The sequence below is a fragment of the Trichosurus vulpecula genome, chromosome 1, assembly GCF_011100635.1.
Source record: "Trichosurus vulpecula isolate mTriVul1 chromosome 1, mTriVul1.pri, whole genome shotgun sequence".
Taxonomy (NCBI): domain Eukaryota; kingdom Metazoa; phylum Chordata; class Mammalia; order Diprotodontia; family Phalangeridae; genus Trichosurus; species Trichosurus vulpecula.
The window spans coordinates 393,700,472-393,723,629 of NC_050573.1; the positions used below are offsets into that span (position 1 = coordinate 393,700,472).

Here is a 23,158-nt window from a genome sequence, read left to right on the forward strand (position 1 = left end):
TCCAGTGGCTCTCTGTTGCCAGCAAGATCAAATATCAACTCCTCTGCCTGTCATTGAAAGCCCTTCCAATCTGAACCCTTCCTACCTCTCCAGTCTTCTTAAACATTCTTCCCCAGAATGTACCCAGCTGTCCAGACCTACCAGCTGCTTGCTCTTCTTCCCACTCAATGCTCCATCTCTGTTATTTATACAACCTTCCCTCTCCATATGCGTGGAAAGCTTGCCCTCCTCACCTCATTCCCTTGGAATCCATAGTTTCCTTCAGCTTGACTACAGTCTTCTTTCTCCTCATCTCCTTCACCCACTATCTTATATTCCTTGTTTATATATTTTGCATATGCTTCTAAATGTATATAGTTTCACTGAGGGCAGAGGCTCTTTCTTGTCTCTGTATTCCCAGCACTTAGCACTCGAACAAGGTAAGCACTTTTATTAATTGATTGCTTCAAAACAATTTAATAGAAACAGCAACATACCCCAAATCTCAAAACCTGAAAATCTTGGTTTAGAAGAAAAATACATCATAGGGTGAATCTTCCCTTTACAGATAGACACATTCCCAATAAGATTACTTCAAGGAGTGAATTTCTGCTCTAATATCTTGAAAAAATGATTCAATTGATAGTAATTGGATTTGTACTCTTGATTGGACGTTTAAACAATAACCTTGTTGGCAACAGATTGAAATATATTCCAAAATGTGCTACGAATTTACTTAAACTTCCAAGGGAAGGTTGAGGAGAGGTTTAGTTTGTATTACCTTTTTACTTTCCTTTTTTTATCCTGGCACCACTTATAAAAGAATGAAGGCTGTCACCGAGAGACAGAAAAAGGCAATTGTGCTTCCATCTCTACCTCTTGGCTTCTTTCAAATTCTAGCTTAAATCCCTCCTACAAAACAAAAACAAAACAAAAAACCCGACCTTTTCCATTGCCCCTTGTTTTTAAAGCCTTCCCTCTGTTGACTATTTCCAATTTATCACCTATATAGCTTGTCTGCACATGATTGTTTAAATGTTGTCTCCCCATCAGATCATGACCTCCCTGAGGGCCAGGACTGTCTTTTGCTACTCGTTGTATCCCAGCACTGTGCTTCCCATGTAGTAGATGCTTTAACTTAAATTAACTGACAATTCACTTAGAGGTGTCTTTTCCATTCATCTGGGCCTTGTTTTGGCTGATTTCTTTCTCTTTAACTGTAACCCAGGAATAGCAATATAGACCTCATTGATAGAGAGGATACAATTAGCAAGACAGATCAATCCATGCAAGAACAAAACACAGAGCATGGCTGCATCAGGAGAAACTGTAGGAACATAAGACAACCCAGTTATCAGTCAGAAGTTCTCCATGGTTCCCTCATTCTGTGTTATCTTCTGAGATCAATCACTAGCAGTGGACACCCACAAGCATGAATTCCTTGAGTGTCCTTGAGAGAAGGGTAATACTGTTACCCCAGGAGCCACTACTGATTGAAGCCTGGCTTCATCAACTGCTTGTTTCCACCAGTAGTGCTGCGACCAAGATGGCTTCTGTCAGATGACAACCACTGAAAAGTCCAAAAACAGATATGAGTCTGCTTCAGTAATAATAAAAATGAGGATGATGAGAATGATTACAATTCACATTTATATAAGTCTTTAAGGTTTATAATAGAGATAGAGCACTGAGGTAGATAGACAGCTGGCTTAGGAAGGAGTCGATAAGACTTGGAGTCAAAGCCCACCTCTGACATATATTTATGGGAACCTAAGCAAGACACTTCACCTCGGAGCCACAGTTGTCTAAGACAATAACTTGCAGAGAAGGTAACGACTTGCATTGGTAGGTTACCTTACTAATGTTTATAGGTTTGTCACCCTCCAGGGGTGGAGAATCTTGGGCCTAGAGGCCACAGGTTCCCTACTCCTTCATGAAGTTCCAATTCTAGTTTTTATCCCTAATTAGATGAGGTTTTACAATTTAGTACTTTAAATAGAGGGTAGTTAACCAGTAGAGATGACCACCTCCAAAGTTATATTTTGATACATATGAATATATATATATACACACCACAAATATATGTATTATAGATATATATGTGTGTATTTATACATGCTCATACACACACATACACACACACACACGTATAAAATTTCCTTATAGACTGAGTAGATGAAAACATTTAAGGAGAGTTTATATAAGTTCTTGGCACAAAGGAAGGTAGTGATCTTTTGAATACATCTCTGGCCATTTAGAAATTACTACAAGGTATAGCACCACACCTTTATTCCACTGTCAGAGACTGAAGACAGAGCTCAGCTAACCATAGATCTAATCCAATATGGCCATTTTTATGTTCTCATGTTAAACCTTCCCAGTCAGCCCTCTAACCACTCTTCAGTTATCTTTTGTTTCTTTTTATATCTTGCTATTCAAAATCTATGAGCAAGAAGAAAGGAATCAGTCAATGGCCATGGCCTACCTAAGAGTCATTCATTGGGGACCTTCCTGGAAATGATTTAGGAAGATTGGGGAGGATTAATGGAAGGACCAAGGGAAGAAAATGGAAGCAACCTTATCATGTGTATCCTAGAAAAAAAAAGAAAAATGAAAGATTATAGCAGTATGTGGAGGAGTGGCAATATGAAAGAAATTACAGAAGGATTCAAATGTACTTGAAATTGGGGCAAGGATAGTTTAGGAAGGCTAATAAGGAAAGAAAGAAAGAGGAAAAAGAAAGAAAGAAAGAAAGGTCAAAGAGAGTTGGAATCAACAGAACTCCTGGGTAGGAAGTAGAGGAAATTAAGGAAAACTTTGCGAAAACTGAGAAAACAAGGTTAAGTACTGTGCACAGTCCACTGTGAGTATCTTTTTTCTGAGCCCCACAAGCCACAAACTAGTGAGAGCTGTAGAGATATCACAAAGAGCTTGCTGCAGCTTTGAATCGCCAGGAACTAAAAGGGTTAGGCTTAGGAGCTAATATAGAAATTTTATTCGGGACCATTTTGTTCTGTACTAGAAAAGTGAAATTTTAAAATGGTATCAGTTATGCTTATAAATATCTGTCAGCAACACAGGAATTTGTCAATAAAATTTGTGACTCACTTCATTAAATAATCTAATTGACCTTGACCTTGCCTTCAAGCTATTAGGGAGCTTCTCAAAGGATCCTAGATATGTAGAAGAGAAAGAGCTGGGAGATGCCCCCTTTGACTATAATGCAGAATCAAAATAGTGTCTCTTGTTTTATTTGTTTTTTTTTTAAAACATTCCAGTCCAGGTGGCATCTGTCCACCCCAAAATGACTTCAACTGAGTCAGCCTTTCTGCTTTGGGGCTACACAGCTCCTTTGGAACAAAGCCAGAGAGACAAAATCCATTTGTCAGCATACTCTCTGGCTGGTGTGGCACATGCAAGCACACACGTAACCATCTATATATTTAGAAAAGAGAGCACTTTATAATTAGAAAATAATTACTTCTTCTGGCATTCATTTTAAATAATAATCCTATTGAATCTTTGGCTCTAATTACAGGGATGATCAGAAGCATCCCTAGGGAAGTGTGGGTATAGCAAGGAAGGAGTGGAATATTCAGAAAAGCTTCCCATCCATCCAGGGTGAAATCCAGCCAAGCTCTTATGCTATTGGCATGATGTCATGATTTTCCTGCCATCCTTATTAGAGATGCACCCAACTCCAGGGACACCAGACACATGTTAATGAAACATTCATTTACTGTGACTTATAAGTCACAAATATAGCTTCATGACAGAGCCCTGCATGAAAAGAATGCCCTTGGGCATATATGCAGTCATGAGAGCAGTCAGGAAGGGACAGGCTCCCAGGGTTGAGAAATAGCTACATTTAAGGCCATCCTAGCTAAGTGACTTGAGAAAGACCGGGGAGAGGGGGCGGGCAGGGGGAAGGAGAAAGGGTGAAGCATGAGGATATTTTCAGTGTATGGATCCTTGATATATCTAATAATAAAGCACACTAATTGGCTAAAACTGGAAAATCAATAAGAACTCATTCTATTACCAGGCTTGGCCCTCTGAAGCAATTACAAAGAATGTATTTCTGGGACCTCTTATGTAACAGAGCCCTTGGTGTGAGCACCCTGTTATTTTCCAATACAAGGAAAATAACAATTCCAAAGAAGACCGTCATGATTTGGCTGATTGGGCAGATGGCAAAACAATCCCACCCAAGACCATCCCTAGAGGGATTGAGGGCCGACTATAATTGGTAGGGGTGGGGGGAAAGGAGGAGATCCTGCCAGAGGGGATGAGCACATCATCCTCTTCCCTGCTCCCCACTATTTTTAACTTGGTGAAATTGGGTAACAACATCATGGGCAGCTTGAAAGGAGGATGGTAGGGGCCCAGTGTAGACACTAAAAGGAAGCTTGAGGGGACGTGTTAGTGAGTGTGTAAGAGATGAGGGACAATCTTATTCTTTGCATGGAGATGGTGGGAGGAATTAGAGACTGATAAGGGACATCTAGGTAGCTTAGTAGATAGAGCACTGAATTTGGAATTAGGAAGAATCATCTTCCCAAGTTCAAACCCCACCTCAGATACTTACAAGCTGATTGACCCTGGGCAAATCACTTCTTCCTGTTTGCCTCAGTTTCCTCTTCTGTAAAATGAGCTGGAGAAGGAAATGGCAAACCACTCCAGTATCTCTGCCAAGAAAACCTCAAAATGGGGCCATGAAGAGTCAGATAGGACTGAACAACAAAAAAGTCACAAAAACTTCAAGGTGCTTTCAGCATCAATTTGCTGGGATTCACTTCTTTCACCTATATAGCCACCTGCTTAAGTCACTGCCCAGATACCAGTAAAGGAGTGGGTCAAAAAGTAGTTGTCAACCCTAGCTCTAGGGATGAAGCAAGTAACAAGCATTGATTAAGCTCCTGATATGTGTTAGGCATTGTGTTAAGCATTAGAAACAAGAAGAAAAGGGGAAAACAGTCCTTGTCCTTGAGGAGCTTACATTGTAATGGAGGCAACCATGCCATGTATATAGGAACATACATCATACATACAAAGTACAAGGGAAGGATGAATGAAGTGGGATATCTCTAATTCTTGAATGCTTGTATGGGCTTGTGATCTCATCAATATGGGCATTCCTTCCATTGGTACAAACTGCAATATATCCACACCTTCAAGCCATGTATGGTTTTTATCCATGTTCTCCCACAGATCTCCACACAAGATGTAGCCAACATGCTGGAGGCCTCCTTAGGTTTCTTCTTACATTTCCTGGGTACCAGAATAGCACATGGCTTGTTCATCTTATCATTGCTCGTATCATGCTACATGACTGTCTACTTCTTTTTTTGAGCGTACATTTCTTGATTGAGATGATGTACATTGCTTCTTGCCCACTGGTCATCATTGTAAATATGCTGCATCCTACTTATGCCTACCATATATACCTCTCTCCATTACTCTTTGAGTAACCTACAACTTTAATTCTTCAGAGATTGATGTCCCAAGATTTACAGAATCACCAGGAGAACTTTTGTGTTGTCATTTTTTTCAGATAGGTTTTTATGCCCAGGGAATAGTTTGGGATTATACACTGACAATTTCCCAAAATAAGACAGTATTTCAAATTTGAATCTGGATTTTTGGAACAGATTTCAAGAGTTCAAAGAAAAGACACAGGATACCATGGACTAAAATTCTGCAGGGGTTATCAGTCCAAAAAATAAAGGAAGTTTACAGAGATGAAATTCTGAAGAGACAAAGGGAAATAACTCTGATGAGTTGTCTAAAGAGGCTTATGTTGATACACAAAGAAATCAGCAAAAAACTTACATGTGAAAAAGCCATATACAGAATGAAACCAAGTCAAGTCATGGAGAATGAACACTAAAGTTTGGCTTGGTCTGAACAAAAATAATGTTGGGAACAATTAAGCTCAGAATCAGCTAAGGCTGACCGGTAGGTCTGAAGACAACAACAAAAATTTTTTATGTTTTGTTTTTGTCTTTAGCTGTTAGGGGAAGAGGGCCAAAAAGGGATAACAACTCTTCTCAAGGTGAAGGGAACAATTATAAATAAATAGTGGAGATCTCAAAGGCAACAAAGTTCAACGTAAGTTAAGGAGAGAATAAGAGAATACTTAGTTATCTCTGAAGAGTTCAAGTCATCAGGGGGCCAGATGAGGTGCTTCTTGGGATAGTTATGAATGGTTGAGGTATCACAGGACTGAGGAAGGTAAATGTTCTGACTTTCCAAAAATGGCAGAGTTTGCAAAGTATAGCTCAGTGACCTAGATTCTGAATCCTGACAAAATTCTAGAATGCACTATTCAAGAGATGATTAGTAAATAGCTACTAATCATCCTTTCATTGGGCATCCTGGGTTGGTCATCTCCAGTCATCCTGATGAATATCTGGTCACTGAATCCAGATGGCTCTGGAGGAGAAAGTGAGGCTGGTGACCTTGCATAGCCCTCCCTCACTCAAATCAAAGTCAACTGCAAGTCATGTCATCATTTTCCTGATGCCATGGTCCTCTTCGAAAATGAAGGACGAAATACAACGACAACAACAAGTAAACAGCTAGAAAAAGAGATGGAGACCTCAATAATCCTAGTATGGCTTCGTCAAGAAGAAATCATACCAGACTAACCTCATTTGTTAGGATTACTAGGCGGGTAGAAAAGGGGAATGTAGTATTTGCAGGTTGACTTGATTTCAGCAAAGCACTTAAGACAGTATCTCCTGTTATTTTGTAGACAATATGGAGAAATGAAGTCTCCACAATACTACAGTTAGAAGGATTTAGAACTGTTTGGATGAACAAATGCATAGTGGTCATTGATGGTTCAGTGTCAAGATATAAGGAGGTTTCCAGTGGAGTGACCAAGAGATCTGTGCTTGGCATTCTGTTATTCAACATTTTTATCATTGACTTAGATAAAAGGAAAAAAATGTGGTCCTTATCAGATATGTAGATGACACAAAATTAAGAGACAAAGCTAACTCACTGGATGACAGGATACAAAAACATCTTGACAGGCTAGAACACTAGGCTGAAATGAATAAAATAAACTTTAATAGGGATAACTATAATTTCTTATTCTTGGGTACAAAAAAATCAACTTCACAAGTAGAATTGGTAATGTAGCCCAGGAAACCAGGGCTTTGCCCTAGGGCACCAAAATCTAGAGAGTACCAAAAGCACTACTACCCTGGGGTACATTTCCTTCCTCCCTTGACCCAATCCTCCATTGACTGGCATTGGCCAATCCTTCAGCAATAGAAAAATCTACTGGTGTTCTGAGGTACACTTTTTTCCCTCAGTGATCACACCTCAAATCAGCTCCTCCATGACAACTCCCACCCCTGATGGAAGAAGGAGGGCCCATTAAGGATCATGCTCTCCCTTACCTCTTAAACAGCTTCCAGCATCCCATCAAAATCCCTCCCCCTACTCCAAAGAAGTGTCCTTCAATAGCATAGTGTCATTTGGAAAATTTAGTGTTGATGTCCTGGGTGAAGCAAGTCTATTCATATAGACATGATACCAGCAACTCTGTCTAGCCATTTGACATTGACCCATCCCATCAAAGATCATCAGATTTGTTCTATTTTCCCATTAACTGCCCAGAAAGGATTGGCATAATTGACTGGTGAAAAAAGCGTTAGTGAGATCTGGGTTGGGGGTGGTGGTAGTGAGGGAAAGGCACAATGTGAGGAGGGACAGTGTAAACCCAGAAGAGTGTAGCGCTAACACCCTCCTGTGTATAAAGGAGAAAATACAGCCCAATGTTTATGGCTCTGTCTATTCAGAGAAAGAGTCATCAATCTTTGGGTTTCTAGATTTATGGAAAATAATAGAAAGTTTGTACCTTTTCAAGTGGAGACCTAAGAATAGAGAAACCACATGTCCATTTTTAGAGCTTTTCTGTTTTAAAAAGGAAATGCCATATGAGTAGGTCACCTTATTAGGTGATTACTAAACCCAAGAGATCTGGCTTATGGTACAAATTACACAGAAAAGATGCCGGCAATGATCCAAGTACTCACATAGCTTGCTTTTGTTTAAATAGGAATTTAATTAAACAGAAAAGTACACCTGGTTGTCAAAGTTTCATAAGGGTAACAACTGTGCAAATAATTATGAAAAAGGTCATCATTACTGAAAAATTTCAACAACAAGGCCAGTAATCAACACTAGTGCAAAACTTCAATATAGAGAGTCAGTCATTCATATTTTAGGTTTATATAGCAGCTGAATGCCATAGCCTCACTGGTTGAGTTCTGAGTGGGAAGTAAGGAAGGCAATAGGACAAGGGATAGTCCCATCCTTACACCAAGTCCTTGATAACACAACAATGTGCAAAAACACAAATATACACAGATGTGACATTGGTAAAAATGCTGAAAAGTTTGTACAAAGGGAGGACTATCACTCTGATGGACAGTTTGGTTTGTTTTCCCAGTAAGTCTATCACAGGTTCTATCCTGCTGACATTTCAATGAGGACAGCAGGTCATAGTTTCCAAAGCCAAGGCACTGTAAACTGGGAATAGCTACAGTCTTATAACTGACTGTGAAGTTCCTCTGAATGAGGTCTCTGCTCTTCTCTCTTACTCTCTGCTAGCAGGTGACTTAACTGTGGAATCTGTTTTCTTCTCTGCGGGGGCATTGGCCCCTGCCTTCTTGGCAGGGGTTGTGGGTGGCTGAACTTTGCCTTTCCCGATGACCGGTTTCCTCTGTTTCTGGTTATTGGTTTGAAGGGATTTTAACCCCAGCATTTCACAATACTTATTACACTGGTGCAGGGCTTTAAACTGATCAATAAAGGTCATGGAACAGTTGCCTTTAAAACCTTTGTACCTGTAAGAGAAGAAAGAGAAATTTTTAAATGGAGACCTTACCAGAAAGAAATGGTCTAGCAGACTTGAAGAAGAGAAATTGATGAGTAGAGGAGAAATATACAATCTACATTTAGAATCATCAGATTGCAGAGCTGGAGCTCCCCAGATGAGGGGGACTGAAATCCAGGGAGGTTTTGTGGTTCCGCCATTTGTCACACAGGTAGTAAGCAACAGAAGTGAGGTATTAGTAACTGAGTGAAAGACAAGAATATCAATGTTGTGAAAACATAATGAATACAGTGGAATTAAGGGTAAGCAAAAGTAGTCTTATACAGTAAAGGTCAAATCACCTTTGATGTGATATCATAAAGACTTTTAAGTCCTTAACAGGTCTTATAACGCCAGTGGATTTTGCATTCTTGCTTTTACTCATATACCTAGGGATAGACCATCTTGACAGGAACCTGGGAGAACTCTCAGTGGCATGAAAGTCCAATAACAAATAGAAGTAGTCTTCATGCTTTCCTTTTCTTCCTATGACATTTTTCTTACAAAAGGAATACTAGAATTTTATTTAGGGCTGGACAGCATCTCAAAGATCATGCAGCCACTCCAACTAATTTGTAGCTAAGAAAACTCAAACATAAGGAAGTGAAATGGTTGGTGCAAGGTCACATAATTTCTTAGCAGCAGTAGGAGAACTGGAACTCAGGACTCCTCACTCATGATTTATTGCTTTTTCCACTATCCCAAGATGGATGCTCTGAAAGACCATTTACATGGGGTTCAGTAGCCCACCCAAGAGCTTGGCATAAAAAAACACTCAATTTCAAAAAAAAAATTATGAACTTAAACACCAAATAAAATGAGCATATCTACATGTAAAGTAGAATAGATAATGAAGATTATACATGAAACTATACATGAAAAATTCTATGGCATATAGCTTCTCTTTCTTTTTAAGTATATAATAAAATTCAATATGTTCTTTTAAAGCTGGCCTGCTCATGTTTCCTTCTATACTTTATTCTGTTTTCTTCTGTGCATTTTGTAGATGCTTCACTGACCCTCTTTTCTTTTTTTTCCATAATAGTATTGGTAGCCTCTCTTCCTCCCTCTACCAAATTTTTTAAGAGGAAAAACAAATATGTAACATATGCATACCCAAGCAAATCAAATTAGCAGATTGGCTACATCCAAAAATTATGCCTCATTTTGCACCTTGAGGCCATCACTTCTCTTTCAGGAGGTGGATAGCACATTAATTATTGACCCACTGGAGTTACGGTTTGTCATTTCTTTGATCAAACTTAAGCCTGGCACTGTTCAATTCATTCTGTGTCATTTTGTACAGTCTTTCTAGGTTTTCCCGTATCTATCAGTTTCCTTATTTCTTATAGTACAATTCCATTCCATTCCATTCCACTCCACTCCATTAATACACCATAATTTGGTCACCAATTTCCAATTGATGGGCACTCCTTTAGTTTCCATATCTTTGCTACAACAAATACAGCTGCTATAAATATTTGTATACATATGGGCCTTTTTGTTCTTTCTTTTGCCTTTGAGGTATAGGCCTAATAGTGGCATAGCTGGGTCAAAAGAAACACACAGTTTAGTGACTTTTTGGACATGGTTCCAAATTTCTTTCCAAAAGTGTTGGACCAGTTCACAGTTCCAGACCAAAGTATATCCATCACTGTGCCCGTCTTCCTGTAGAATCTCTAGTAATCATAATTTTCCTTTCTTGTCCTCTTTGAAAATTTGATAGCTATGATGCAGAAATTTAGAGGTTTTCTAATTAGTATTTATCTAGGTTTTTTGTGGGTTTTTTTGATTTGGAGCATTTTAAATGGTCTTTGATAGCTTGAATTTCTTCCTATGAGAACTGCCTGTTCCTACCCTTTCACCATTTACCTTTTGGGAAATGAATCTTATTCCTATATATCAGAATCTTTTCCTTACATATGTTGGATACCAGATCTTTCTCAGAGAAACTGCAAAAATATTTTCCTAGCAAACTGTTTCTATTCCAATTTTAGCTGCATCGATTTTTGTATAAAAAGCATTTCAATTTTATATAATTGAAATTGCCTCTCTTTTTATTATCTCTGATTGTCTCTATTGCTTTTGGGTATGAATAATCCTTCCCCAATCTATTTCAATCCCTGTTCCTCTAATTTGTTTATGATGTGACTTTTTACATCTAAGTCATATATTCATTTGAAACTTATTTTGGTATATGGTATGAGATGTTGGTCTAAACCAGTTTGGGGTGAATAGTACATAGTTCGGGTCTTTGGGTTTATTGAACATATTGTGTACTTAATATGTTATTTTTCTGTTTTTTTAACCAAAACTAACCAGTTTTGATGATTACTGATTTGTAGTAGAGTTACAGATATGGTACTTCTAGGACTTCTTTTATGCTATTTCTCTGGAGATTCTTGTTCTTTATTTCTCCAGATGCATTTTGCTAAAAATAAATAATTCATTCTCCATAAAGTAATAATTTGGTAGAATGATTGATATGGTACTGAATAAGTAAACTAATTTAAGTAACATCATAATTTTTATTAATATTGATCTAAGCCAACCATAAGCAGTTAATATTTCTCCAATTATTTAGGTTTTCTTTATTTTTCTAAAGAATATTTCATAGTTGCATTCATGTAATTTATATACATATTTATATACATATACATAAAAGTAAACTTCCAAGTATTTCATCTATTCTGCAATTGTTTTGAGTAGAATTTCTTTTTCTAGCTCTTAATGCTGAGTTTGGTTGGTAGTATATAGAAAAACTGATGATTTAATACAAATCATTTTACCACTTCTCTTAGAGATGGCTGCCCTTTATAATACCTAGACTGCTTTGAGAATGAAAGCAAACTAAAGAATCTTTAAGATCAAAAAGAAAAAAAGATACCTAAATATTGTTAAGCTTGTTATCACAATGGGTGATTTGGCAGACGTGATATAAGCCAAAGACAAGGAAGGCTTAGCAAAGACAGCAGCCATATTGACTGACACATTGAACTTTAGTGTCTTTAGAAATCAGCATGAAATGAACTGATGCTAAGTAAAATAAGCAGAACCAGGAGAACATTGTACCCAGTAACAGCCACATTGTGCAATGACTGACTGATAGACTTAGCTCTTCTCAGAAATGCAAGGATCTAAGACAACTCCAAAAGACTCATGATGGAAAATGCTATCCACATCCAGAGAAATAATTATGAAGTCTCAATGCAGATCGGAGCACACTATTTTCTCTTTTTTTTCTTTCTTGTGGTTTTCCTCTTTTGTTCTGATTCTTATTTTACAACATGAGTAATGTGGAAATGTGTTTAATTAAAAAAAATCAACATGAAAATAACTTTTATTTTATATCCTTATTCTGCCATTACTTGGTGTCTTCAAGGCTTGGCTAACACCCTAATATCCCACAGAAAGTATCCAGTTACTGAACTGTGAAAGTAGAATGGGCTACCTTGTGAGGTAGTGAATTGCCCATCACTGAGGATATTCAAGCAGAGACTGGAGGTTCATTGATGTAGATTTTTGTGAAGGGCTTTCAGAACACCAAATCTTGTTACCCACCATAGGAATGGCAAGCACTCTTTACTTTCTGTCATTTAAGTTTGATAAATTGCCCAAATGTTCTAGGAGCAATTGGAGGCTACCTTTACTCTCTGAACTTGAACTGATATCCATGAAAATCAAGGTAATGTATCTGGGCCTGAGAAAATTTGAGGGTAAGCAAGTCAAAAAAACTGTCAGAGCAGTGTCTTCTTGGAGAAGATCTTAAAATATTTCCTCTGTGGCTCCTTGTCACAGAATCACAGAATTTTATCACCATATGGAAATAGAGAAGTCTAGTACCAGCCTGGTGCAGCAGAAAAAGTCACACAAGGAGCTGAATTCAAATTCTGGCTCTTCTCTAGTATGTTTCAACAAATCTTTAGCTTTTTTTTTCAAGGCATCTTCCAACTGTATTTGCTGACAAAAGAATGCATTTTAGTTTGTCTCCTTATTGTTTTCTGTGAATTATTTTAGCCACATCTACTATGATGAAAGAACGAGGGTTTCTCCAATGGGGTGTGGCTTTTCATCTTTGCATATTAAATAGGGAATGTCACGAGCTTCTAAGTATTTATGAAATTTGTGAAATTTTATAACTTTAAAATTGTTGAAGTTTCTCCCCATGGATACTTAGGTTCAAGATGCCTTTTAACTATGGCTTCATACTGTCATTGGTTAATATCTTCAAGGCACGATACACATTAGGGTGGCATTCAGTATCCATAATAGTGAATGTTAAATAAAAAAAAATAATAGTGAACGTTAAGCTATGGTTCAAATAATCTTCTTGAAAATTTTGAATTGACAACTTCTTGTCAAATCTGATTACGTCGTTATTGGTTTCTCCTCATAATTCAGGCTCTCTTACTTGCTTGCTGCCTGTGAACTTGGTGAATCACTCCACTTGTTTGGGACTTCCTTCACTATTTTGAAAAATGAAGGGGTTGATTGTGGGGAGCCAGCTATATCCTGGTTAGTAGTTAGGCCTCTTAGACCTCTGCAAGGCAGCCTCCTAGGCCTCTGCTAGGCACAGTCATTTGAGGATAGGTCTATGTGAGGCAAAAGCTATGTAGGATAAGAAAATGTGGCAAAAAAGAACAGAAATGTTTCAATTTGGTTAGCCATTAGGAGACTAGTGTCTCATTCCCAGGAACAAGGAGATAAAAAATATATTAACCATTACTTCGTTGTACTTTTCTGAGAAGTCAGAATGACTCAGAAATTAACCTATATAAAAGACTGACAATGTGCTCATTAAAGTCAGTCTATAGCCAGACTATACGACTCGCCTAGCCCCATGTTTGTCTTTTTGTGTTCATTACTTCATCTTACACTCGAGCCGCTGCTGGCAGCTGATACTACAGAGGAGGCAACAATAGATAGGGTCTGCCCACTCCATCCAAGAGTATAGGGGGAGGGAAGCTTGGCCCTGGCAAAAAAACCAAAAACAATAAAAGGAAGAGATTGAACAAGATGGTCTCCTCTCCCATCACCCGTGATGTCACTGGTCCTCTTCAAAAATAAAGGACAAAACAACGATAACCCTATGTGACTTGGATTCAAGTCCTGGTGTTACCATGTACCATATCCTGAATTTGGGCTCCAAACCATTTTTTAAAAAAGCAACCACAACAACTGCGTGAGTACTTTTTTTAAAAAAAGAAAGACGTGGCTAGAAAGTTGCTCATGTGGAAGTGGACCGCAGTCTCCAAATGAATCAGCAGTGGGATGTGGCGTGATTGCTTTCTTCCAAAGTTCAGGGCATTTCTATGTCAGTAACCAGGCCCTACTTATGGGTTGGAATGAGGTCCAGAATAGCAGTCTCTTTACAGCTTCCTCCACCTTTTGAACAATGAAATTCTCAGCAAGGCAGGTCCCCAGTTGGTCAGTGGTTCTGTTTTTAGCAGAATGTCTGCTTCAGCAGATGCTTAAATAGCTGAATTCCCCTAGTGTGATCGGGCAGCCGGAAAAACTCCTGCAATCTTAGCCTACGTGAATAGAATTAAGATGTCCAAAGTGAGAGAGGTGGTAAGTTGACTGTACTCTGTCTGCTCATGTCAGACCACATCTGGAGTTCTGTGTGCACTTGGGGAGCCATAATTAGGTGGAAAGTGGAAAAGCTAGAGTGCATCCAGGGGAAGGCAACCAGAATGGATAAAAGACTAAAACCAGGCTGCATGAAGATAAAGGAACTACGGCTGTTTAATCTAGGGAAGAGGATACATAATAGGGATATGATAATAGACCTCAAGGATCTGAGGGTTTGTCATGTAGGTAGCTCTCTTGTTCTATTTGTCCCTGGATGGGAGAACTAAGCCCAATAGGTAGAAAACATACATACGTACATACATATATATATATATATATATATATATATATATATATATATATACACATATATATATATACACACACACACACGGGGGGGGGGTGAGAGAGAGAGAGAGAGAGAGAGAGAGAGAGAGAGAGAGAGAGAGAGAGAGAGAAAGAGAGAGATTTTGGTTTAATATACAGGAAATTTTCCCTAATAATTAGAGTTGCTCTAAAGATGGATTTCCTTTGGGAGAAGGGAGTGTGTGGAGTGAATTCCCCATCACCAGAGGTCTTTCATGTGGTTATTGCATGACTAATTGTGAGGGTTGTTACAGAAGAGATTTGTGGTTTGGGCTGGGGCTGGATGACCTGGCCCTTCTAAGCCCTACAATTCTATGACTCTGGCTGTGTGATCCTGAGCAGTTTGCTCAGTAAGGATAATAATAACCTGTCTTACAAGGTTGTAGGAATTAGATGTGAATGTATCCAAAGGGCTTTGTGGCCCTTAAGTGCCGTATAATCCAATAGCCCTTTGTTACAGATGAGAAAACTGAACCCTGGAGAGGTGAGAAGTGCCTTTTCTGAAGCCCCAGTTCTTATTAATGAAGGAAGCTGACTGAGAACTCAGCCCATTGTTCTTCCCATGATAAAGAGGCCAGTTTTGTTTCTAAGAAATGCACTTGCTCCAGCCATGGAGACCGTGTTAATGAATACTTTGAATAAGTCCACAATACTTGTATATTTGTTCACCTTTTGGCTGAACTGCTGCAGTAGCCTCCTGGTTGGTCTTCCTATCTCTGATCCTTCTCCTCCGTACAGGAATATGCAAAGGGAATATCCCTAAAGCACTGGTCTCTCCATGTCCTTCCTCTGTTCAATAAACTCTAGTGGTTTCCTCTTACCTCTAAAATTAAACACAGACTCCTCTGCAGAGGATTTAAATTCTCTCAATCAGATTCCACCCTCCCTTTGCAGCTTTATCGCACACACAATTCCCCTTCATGCATTCAGTTAAACTGGCCACCTTGCCATCCCTCCCACGTGGCACTATCTCCCATCTCTGTGCTTTGTCCAGGCCATTTCCGCACCTAGAAACCTCTTCCTTGTCACCTTGGTCCCTCAGAATCCTGAGCTTCCTTCAAAGCTCACATCAAACACTCCCACATGTGGGCCCTTCTTTATCCTTGGGCTGCTAGTGCTCCCTGCCCACTAACTCGCAGTTATGTGATGTGTCAATATGTACATGTTGCCTCCTCCAGTGCTCTGCAGGCTCCTTTGGGCAAAGGTTATTGTGAGGAAACTTTATCTTTAACAAGGTAACTTTTTGTTAAAGTGTTATATAAATCTCGCCTGCTACAATTGCTGAGTTTTTATTCTGCTTGACTTTTTTTTTGCATTCATCTGACTCAGTAATATGGCTTACAGACTTCCAGCTCCCTGAGGGCAGTGGCCACATCTGCCCCTGTGTGGTAAGGTGCTTAATACAGTTTCACATACAGGCAAAAAGCAATTTTTCGGCTTGATATAGGAATGACAGTGAGCCAAAGCATCTGGCTACTTTCATTCCATAGTTAAACTGACTAAAGGGCTCTAGCTATATTCAATTTACTTCTGGGAGACAGAAAGATCAAACAATCCTAGAGAGGATGGAGTCTGGAGCCTGTTTTCTTCACTATGTAATCTGAGCTAGGCTTTAGACAATTATGGGCATGACAAGTTTCTTTCAGCTCTGGAGCTGAAACACCAAGGCATATCATCATCTTGACATGTTTGTTATAATTTTCCCCTCCCTACCTCTCCCTCTCCGTACTCCATGTGCCTCACGCCAACAAATATGTCCTCTCCTCCGGGAGGCTGCATTCCATTGTCTTGTGAAAGATGGCTGCGTATGTTCCAGAAACCACACTCTCTTGTCAAAGGAAAAGTCAACAGAATGGAGAGAGCTGAATCTGGCGGAACGAAAAATTCAGCTGTCTCCTCACTTCATTTTTACATCTCTATCTTCTAGTTGAGGTGACCAGAGAGGACAGGTGAAATGTCAGCCTGTTCATTTCTTTACCATGCTCCAGGACTCCCTGGTAGGATGCGAAGCCTCTTGGGGCCTCCTGTGTTCGTCAGACCATGATGGAAAGCATAATCCCACTCTCTGCTGAGGAGAGGTCTTTGATAGATCACACAGATTCCATGGATCCCCAGATATCCTCCAAATGTAACACACTCAGGCTAGCACCAGTGTTTGTACACACGCAAACAGGGACAAGGGAAGAGATAGTCATGTTCATCCATGCTGCGAGTGTCTCAGGGTTGTTAAACATACAGGCAGTTCTGGAAATGACTACCACTGATAATAACAACAATGATTCACAACACCACAATTTCCCCGAAAGGATGCTGATGGATCCCTGCAGCAGACTATCACCTCTCTGTGTGCACAATGGGTACAACGGGACTGTATATATTTGTTCTCATCCTCCTCTCATGGAAAAAGAAACATGTCCCTGAGGCAGATGCTAGGTCTGTCATCTGAGGACCAATATATATATGTGTGATGTATATATCAATGGATATGTACACATACTTACATATACACGTACATATATGTGTCTATATACACACAGACACAGACATACACACATACACACCCACACACCCCTAAAACGAAACAATTAATGGGTGTAGTATATTCCAAGTTCAGTTTTGTTTAGGTTAGATGGCAATGCTTACTGAGTTCCTTCTGTCTGGATATAGTTGCCCAATCCTTAATAATCCAGACTAATATTCCAACCATGTTCCTCCTCTATTGCCAACCCCTTTCTCCTATAGGAAGCCCAATAAACATGCAGAGAAGTCATCTCCAAATGTATATGATTTAATTGTAACTGGGCTGCCACCAGCCCAAGCAATCCTTTTACTTATCCCTAACTGACATGATAGCTAAGGAACAGAAAGGGACTTGGGCAAGTTACTTTGTCAGTCTCATGAGGACCTCAATTTCTGTAACTGTAAATGGTGGTGTCTGAACTAGATGGCTTCTGGGGTCCCTTCTAGCTCCAGTCTATGATCCTATGCACGTGTCCTATCCACTTTGCCACAGCAGCTATTCAAAATCTTTGCTCCCCAAAGAACAAGAAAAAGAAATTGCAAGGAACTTACTAAAGTTGAACTGTTTTGTTTACATTCCTACATGGAAAGATGACGTGTATGATTCATGAGACCTCAGTATTGGGGTAGCTGAAGGGAATATGCATATATATATATATGTTTATGTATATATATATAAGTGAATGTGTATGTATGTATGTGTCTATGTGTATGTGTATATATATATATATATATATATATATATATATATATATATATATATATATATGGAGAGAGAGAGAGAGAGAGAGAGAGGACACAGGGTGAGTTGAAGATGAAGGGAAGATATCTAAAAGAAATAAAATCAAATTAAGGGATGAGAGAGGAACATACTGAGAGAGGGAGATAGGGAGAGATAGAATGGGGTGGATTATCTTGCATAAAGGTGGCAAGAGGAAGCAGTTCTGTGGGAGGAGGGGAGAAGGCAGGTGAGGGGGGAATGAGTGAACCTTGCTCTCATCAGATTTGGCCTGAGGAGGGAATACCATACATACCCAATTGGGTATCTTACCCCACAGGAAAGAAGAGGGAAGAAGATAAAAAGGGGGGATGATGGAGAGGAGGGCAGATAGGGGTGGAGGTAATCAAAAACAAACACTTTCGAAAGGGGACAGGGTCAAGGGAGAAAATTCAATAAAGGGGGATGGGTTGGGAAGGAGCAAAATATAGTTAGTCTTTCACAACATGAGTATTGTGGAAAGGTTATACATAATGATACACGTGTGGCCTAGGTTGAATTGCTTGACTTCTTAGGGAGGGTGGGTGGGAAGGGAAGAGGGGAGAGAATTTGGAACTCAAAGTTTTAAAAACAGATGTTCAAAAACAAAAAAAAAAGTTTTTGCATGCAACTAGAAAATAAGACACACAGGCAATGGGGTGTAGAAATTTATCTTGCCCTACAGGAAAGGAAAGGAAAAAGGGATAGGAGGGGAGTGGGGTGACAGAGGGGAGGGCTGACTGGGGAACAGGGCAGCCAGAATATACACCATCTTGGAGTGGGGGGAGGGTAGAAATGGGGAGAAAATTTGTAATTCAAACTCTTGTGAAAATCAATGCTGAAAACTAAATATGTTAAATAAATAAATTTAAATTAAAAAAATAATAAAAAAAAGAAAAAAAATCTTTGCTCCCCTCCCCAAACTTCTCATACTAGCCATGTCCCTTCCCCCTCAGGAAATAACCTCATATTTCCCTGAAAAAATAGAGGGCATTTGCCATGATTTTCTTATGCTCTCCTATTCCATGTCTCAAACTCCTTGATACCATCCCTCATTTTCTCCTTCTTTAGTCTATTATAAATAGAGAAGAAGCCCTTTTCTTCTCCAAAAGCAACTCTTCTACTCATACCCTTGATCTCACCTCCTTCCATCTACTCTGGCAGATTGTCCCATAATCATCCTTTCCTTTGTCAACTCTCCCATATCTACTGGTTCCTTCCCTGCACTCTAATCTTATGTAACCAATTGACTTTTGGATATTTCCAACTAGATCTCAAGCTCAGCATGTCCAAAGTAAAACTCATACTTTCCCTCAAATCTCTTCCCAACTTCCTTATTTTTGTCAATGACATCCTCCTCCCAGTCATTCAGAGTCACATCATCAGACTAATCGTAAGCTCTTTACTCTCCCTCACCACACATAACTAATCAGTTGACAAGTCTTGTAACTTTTACCTCCACATCATTGGTAGCATCTATCCCCTTCTCTCCACCTACACAAGCATTACTCTGATTCAAGCTTTCATGACTTCTCTTCTGGTCTACTACAATAACCTGGTCATTTATCTCCTGGTCTCATTTCTTTTCCCTCCAATTCATATTCCACACAATAGCTTAGGTGATCCTCCTAAAGCACAGTTCTAATCACGCTACTCTACTGCCTACCAATCTTCCTGTTGTCTCTAGGATGAAATACCATCCTATTGATATTCAATGGTCTTCATAATTTGACTCCAATTTACTACTCCAGGCTTATTACATTCTACTCTCCTTCCTACACTGACCAGTTTAGCAAAATTGCTTTTCCATCTCTCATCTCCATGCTTTTGCCAAGGCTGTCACCCCTGCCTAGAATGCAACCTCTCCTCTCCTCCTCCTCCTCTCAGAATACCTGGCTCCATTCAAAGGGCACTCAGGTGCCACCTCTTTCATACATAAGGCCTCTCCTGATACTCCCAAGGGTTAGGGCCCCTACTGCTTTATATTGATTCTCAATGTATTTTACATTACTTCCTAAGTGCATGTGTTGTTTCCTCCTATCAGAATGAAAGTTTCTTGAGGTCAGAAGCAGTTTTTTTCTTAACTTTTTATCCCTAGAGTCTGGCACATAGTGGGTATAAGCACAGTAAATGCTTGTTGATTGGTTGATTTGTGAGCATTCCTCTTTGAGCTCCATTTGGTCTTCTCTTCAGGTGATCTCTGTCTACAACTTTTACATGCAGTTGTGGTTGGGTGCCCCTCCGTGAAAGGGATGTTATTTCTGGTGTCAATGATACACAAAAGGAAACACCACCTCTCCCACATTCATGACAGAAAAACAAAAAGACCATATAGCAACTACACATCTGAGAAAGACAATAATAACTCACATTTATATAGTACTTTAAGACTTACAAAGCACTTTCCCAACAGCAATCCTATGAAGTAGGTAGTATAAGTATTAGCATACTCATTTTACAGATGGGAGAATTGAGGCTTAGCAAGGATAAGTTTCTTGCTCAAGGTCACACAGATAGTAGCTATCAGAGCTGGAACTCAAACCCAAATCCTCTTGAATCCGAACCTAATGCTTTTTCATATTGGAAAATCAGGGTATGGATGTGCAGATTCAAGGTAGAAGAAGTAAAGCAGCTGTGCGCTCCCCTCCTATTGAAGGACAGACTAGCTTACAAATAGCAGCAGCAAGAAACCCCTTGTGCTGGTGATCTGGCTGGCATCTTGCCTTCTCATCACTGCTCTAACAAATTTGTGCAGATTTGTTGGCAGAAGCTCATGCATGTCTTAGGGTCTCTAAGAATTAGTTCTAAACTCTGTAGTTTTGATTATCCTAGAGAATTCTACAATTGCAAATTCTGAGAATCATTTCTCTTATATCTGAGAGGAAAGACAATGTTTCCTATGAAGCTCTGATCCTCAAAGATAGGTCTGATTGAGGTGCCTAGGACTGTAATAACTTTGAAACTATGTACCTGCCTTACCAGTGTCTGTATCAGAAAGGTGATAGAAACTTCTAGGGAGAAGAAAAGGGAAGACACATAGAGAAGCTTTTTATGGCAGTGCATAGAGAATAAGGGACAGAAGCAATGCAGCCTGCTTTTTGGCCACCAAGGGTAAGGTGAGTGGAGAACTTCCTGCTGTTACTAGGTGGGTAGAAAGCAGCAAATATTCTGAGAGGGGGACCAAACACTGCAGGAGTGCATTTTCCCAACCTTTGGTCCAGAAAGAAACATCTGTTATGACTTCTCCACAATCTGAACATGAGTCTCGCAGGAGACTATTTCCCCCACTATAAGAAATATCCTAGACTCAGAACCCAATCCTCAGAGTGAGTGCTGAAAGAAGTGTTCTCCCTATTCTTTTTCAAATTGTTTTAGTCTTGATGAAATGCTTTACTTTTAAAAATTTTATCTGATCTGCTAGCTTGGTAAAAACTGAATTCTAGATGATTCTGGACATCCCCAGTTAAGGCAGAATATGGACTCAAATGAAATACAATTATCCAAATACCATATTATGTGAACCTAGAATTGAGTGCCATGCAGACTACTTTATATGTGTTTATATGCCTTCCTCTGGGTTCATTCTATTAAGTTTGATCCCCAAAGGGTATGTCCACTTGTATGTTTCTGTGAGAATGAAGAGACTGGGCAGGGAACTCCACTAGTCTGTGTTTAGCTGTGAGCAAAGGAAGGGACTGCTCAAATTGCAGAGGGTAGCAAAGATGGATCATGGCCCTCAGACTGAGATAATTTAATTTGTGATTGTGGGCATATCTCCAAAGTTTCCCTTGTCTCCACTTCTAAGGATTTACATGTTATCTTATATCTTCTAGCTGACCTTTGCTTCTTGCCTGGATTGTCCTCTGATATATTATTCAGTTACAAGCAAAGCCTCAAAGAAAAATGCTAATTAGACTCAAGACCAACAGGAATTCCTAGATAAGCTTAAGAAAGAGATGAGTGATAGAGGAAAAATTGGGAAAAGAAATGAGAGTGATGCAAGAAAATTATAGAAAGATAATTAACAGCTGGTAAAAAAGGTGCCAAAACACTGAAGAAAATATGACTTAAAAAAACAGAATTGGCCTAATGGTAAAAGAGGCACAAAAGTTCACTGAAGAAAAAAATTCCTTTAAAAGCATAATTGGCCAAATGGAAAAAGAGGTACAAAAACTCTATGAAGAAAATAATTCCTTAAAAATTAAAATAGGCAAGTGGTCCATGAGACCTCAAGAAACAATAAACAAAGTCAAAAATGAAAAAAAAAATAGGAGAAAATATGAAATATCTCACTGGAAAAATAACTGACCTGGAAAACAGATTCAGGAGAGATAATTTAAGAATTACTGGACTATCTGAAAACCAATATAAAAAAGAGCCTAGATATATTTCAAGAAATTATAAAGGAGAACTACACCAATCTCTTAGATCCTGAGGGTAAAATAGAAATTGAAAGAATCCACCAATCACCCAAATGAAAACTCTCAGGAATCTGGGAGTTTTCAGGGCTCCAGATCAAGGAGAACATGCTGCAAGCATCCAGAAGGAAACAATTCAAAAATCATGAATCACAGTCAGGCTCACACAAGATTTAGCAGCACCCACATTAAAGGGGTGGAGGGGGTTGAAATGATAATCTGGAGGGCAAAGGAGCTAGGATTACAACCAAGAATTAACTCCCCAGTGAAACTGAGTATACTCTTTCAAGAAAAAAATAGATATTTAATGAAATGGTGGACTTTCAAGCATTTCTGATGAAAAGACCAGAGATAAATAGAAAATCTGGCATTCAAACACAAGACTCAAGAGAATCAAAAAATGTAAACATAAAAGAATTATCATAAGGGACTCAATAAAGTTAAACTGTTTATGTTTCTATATGGGAAGATAATACATGCAACTTCTAAGAACTTTCTCATTATTAGGGCAGTTAGAAGGAGTTTGCATAGACAGAGGGCATGAGTGTGAGTTGATTATGTTGAGATGATCTCCAAAAAAAGAATGTAGGGATGAGAAGGAGAGATGCACTGGGAGAAGAGGGAAAGAAGAGGTAGAACAGGGCACATTTCTCA

General features: G+C 39.2%; 1 protein-coding gene across 2 annotated transcripts in view; it reads right to left on the minus strand.

Moving 5' to 3' along the window:
• Positions 1-8,035: 8,035 nt before the first annotated feature.
• Positions 8,036-23,158, minus strand: part of ALPK2 (alpha kinase 2) — a 177,581-nt gene continuing 162,458 nt past the window's right edge. Inside the window, exon 14 of one of the 2 annotated variants that reach the window (XM_036741840.1) lies at positions 8,036-8,843. In XM_036741840.1, the coding sequence (XP_036597735.1) occupies positions 8,594-8,843 (250 nt within the window). In that variant the 3' untranslated portion in view covers positions 8,036-8,593. The remainder of the gene's footprint in view (positions 8,844-23,158) is intronic. The other variant, XM_036741841.1, reaches the window with a different exon arrangement.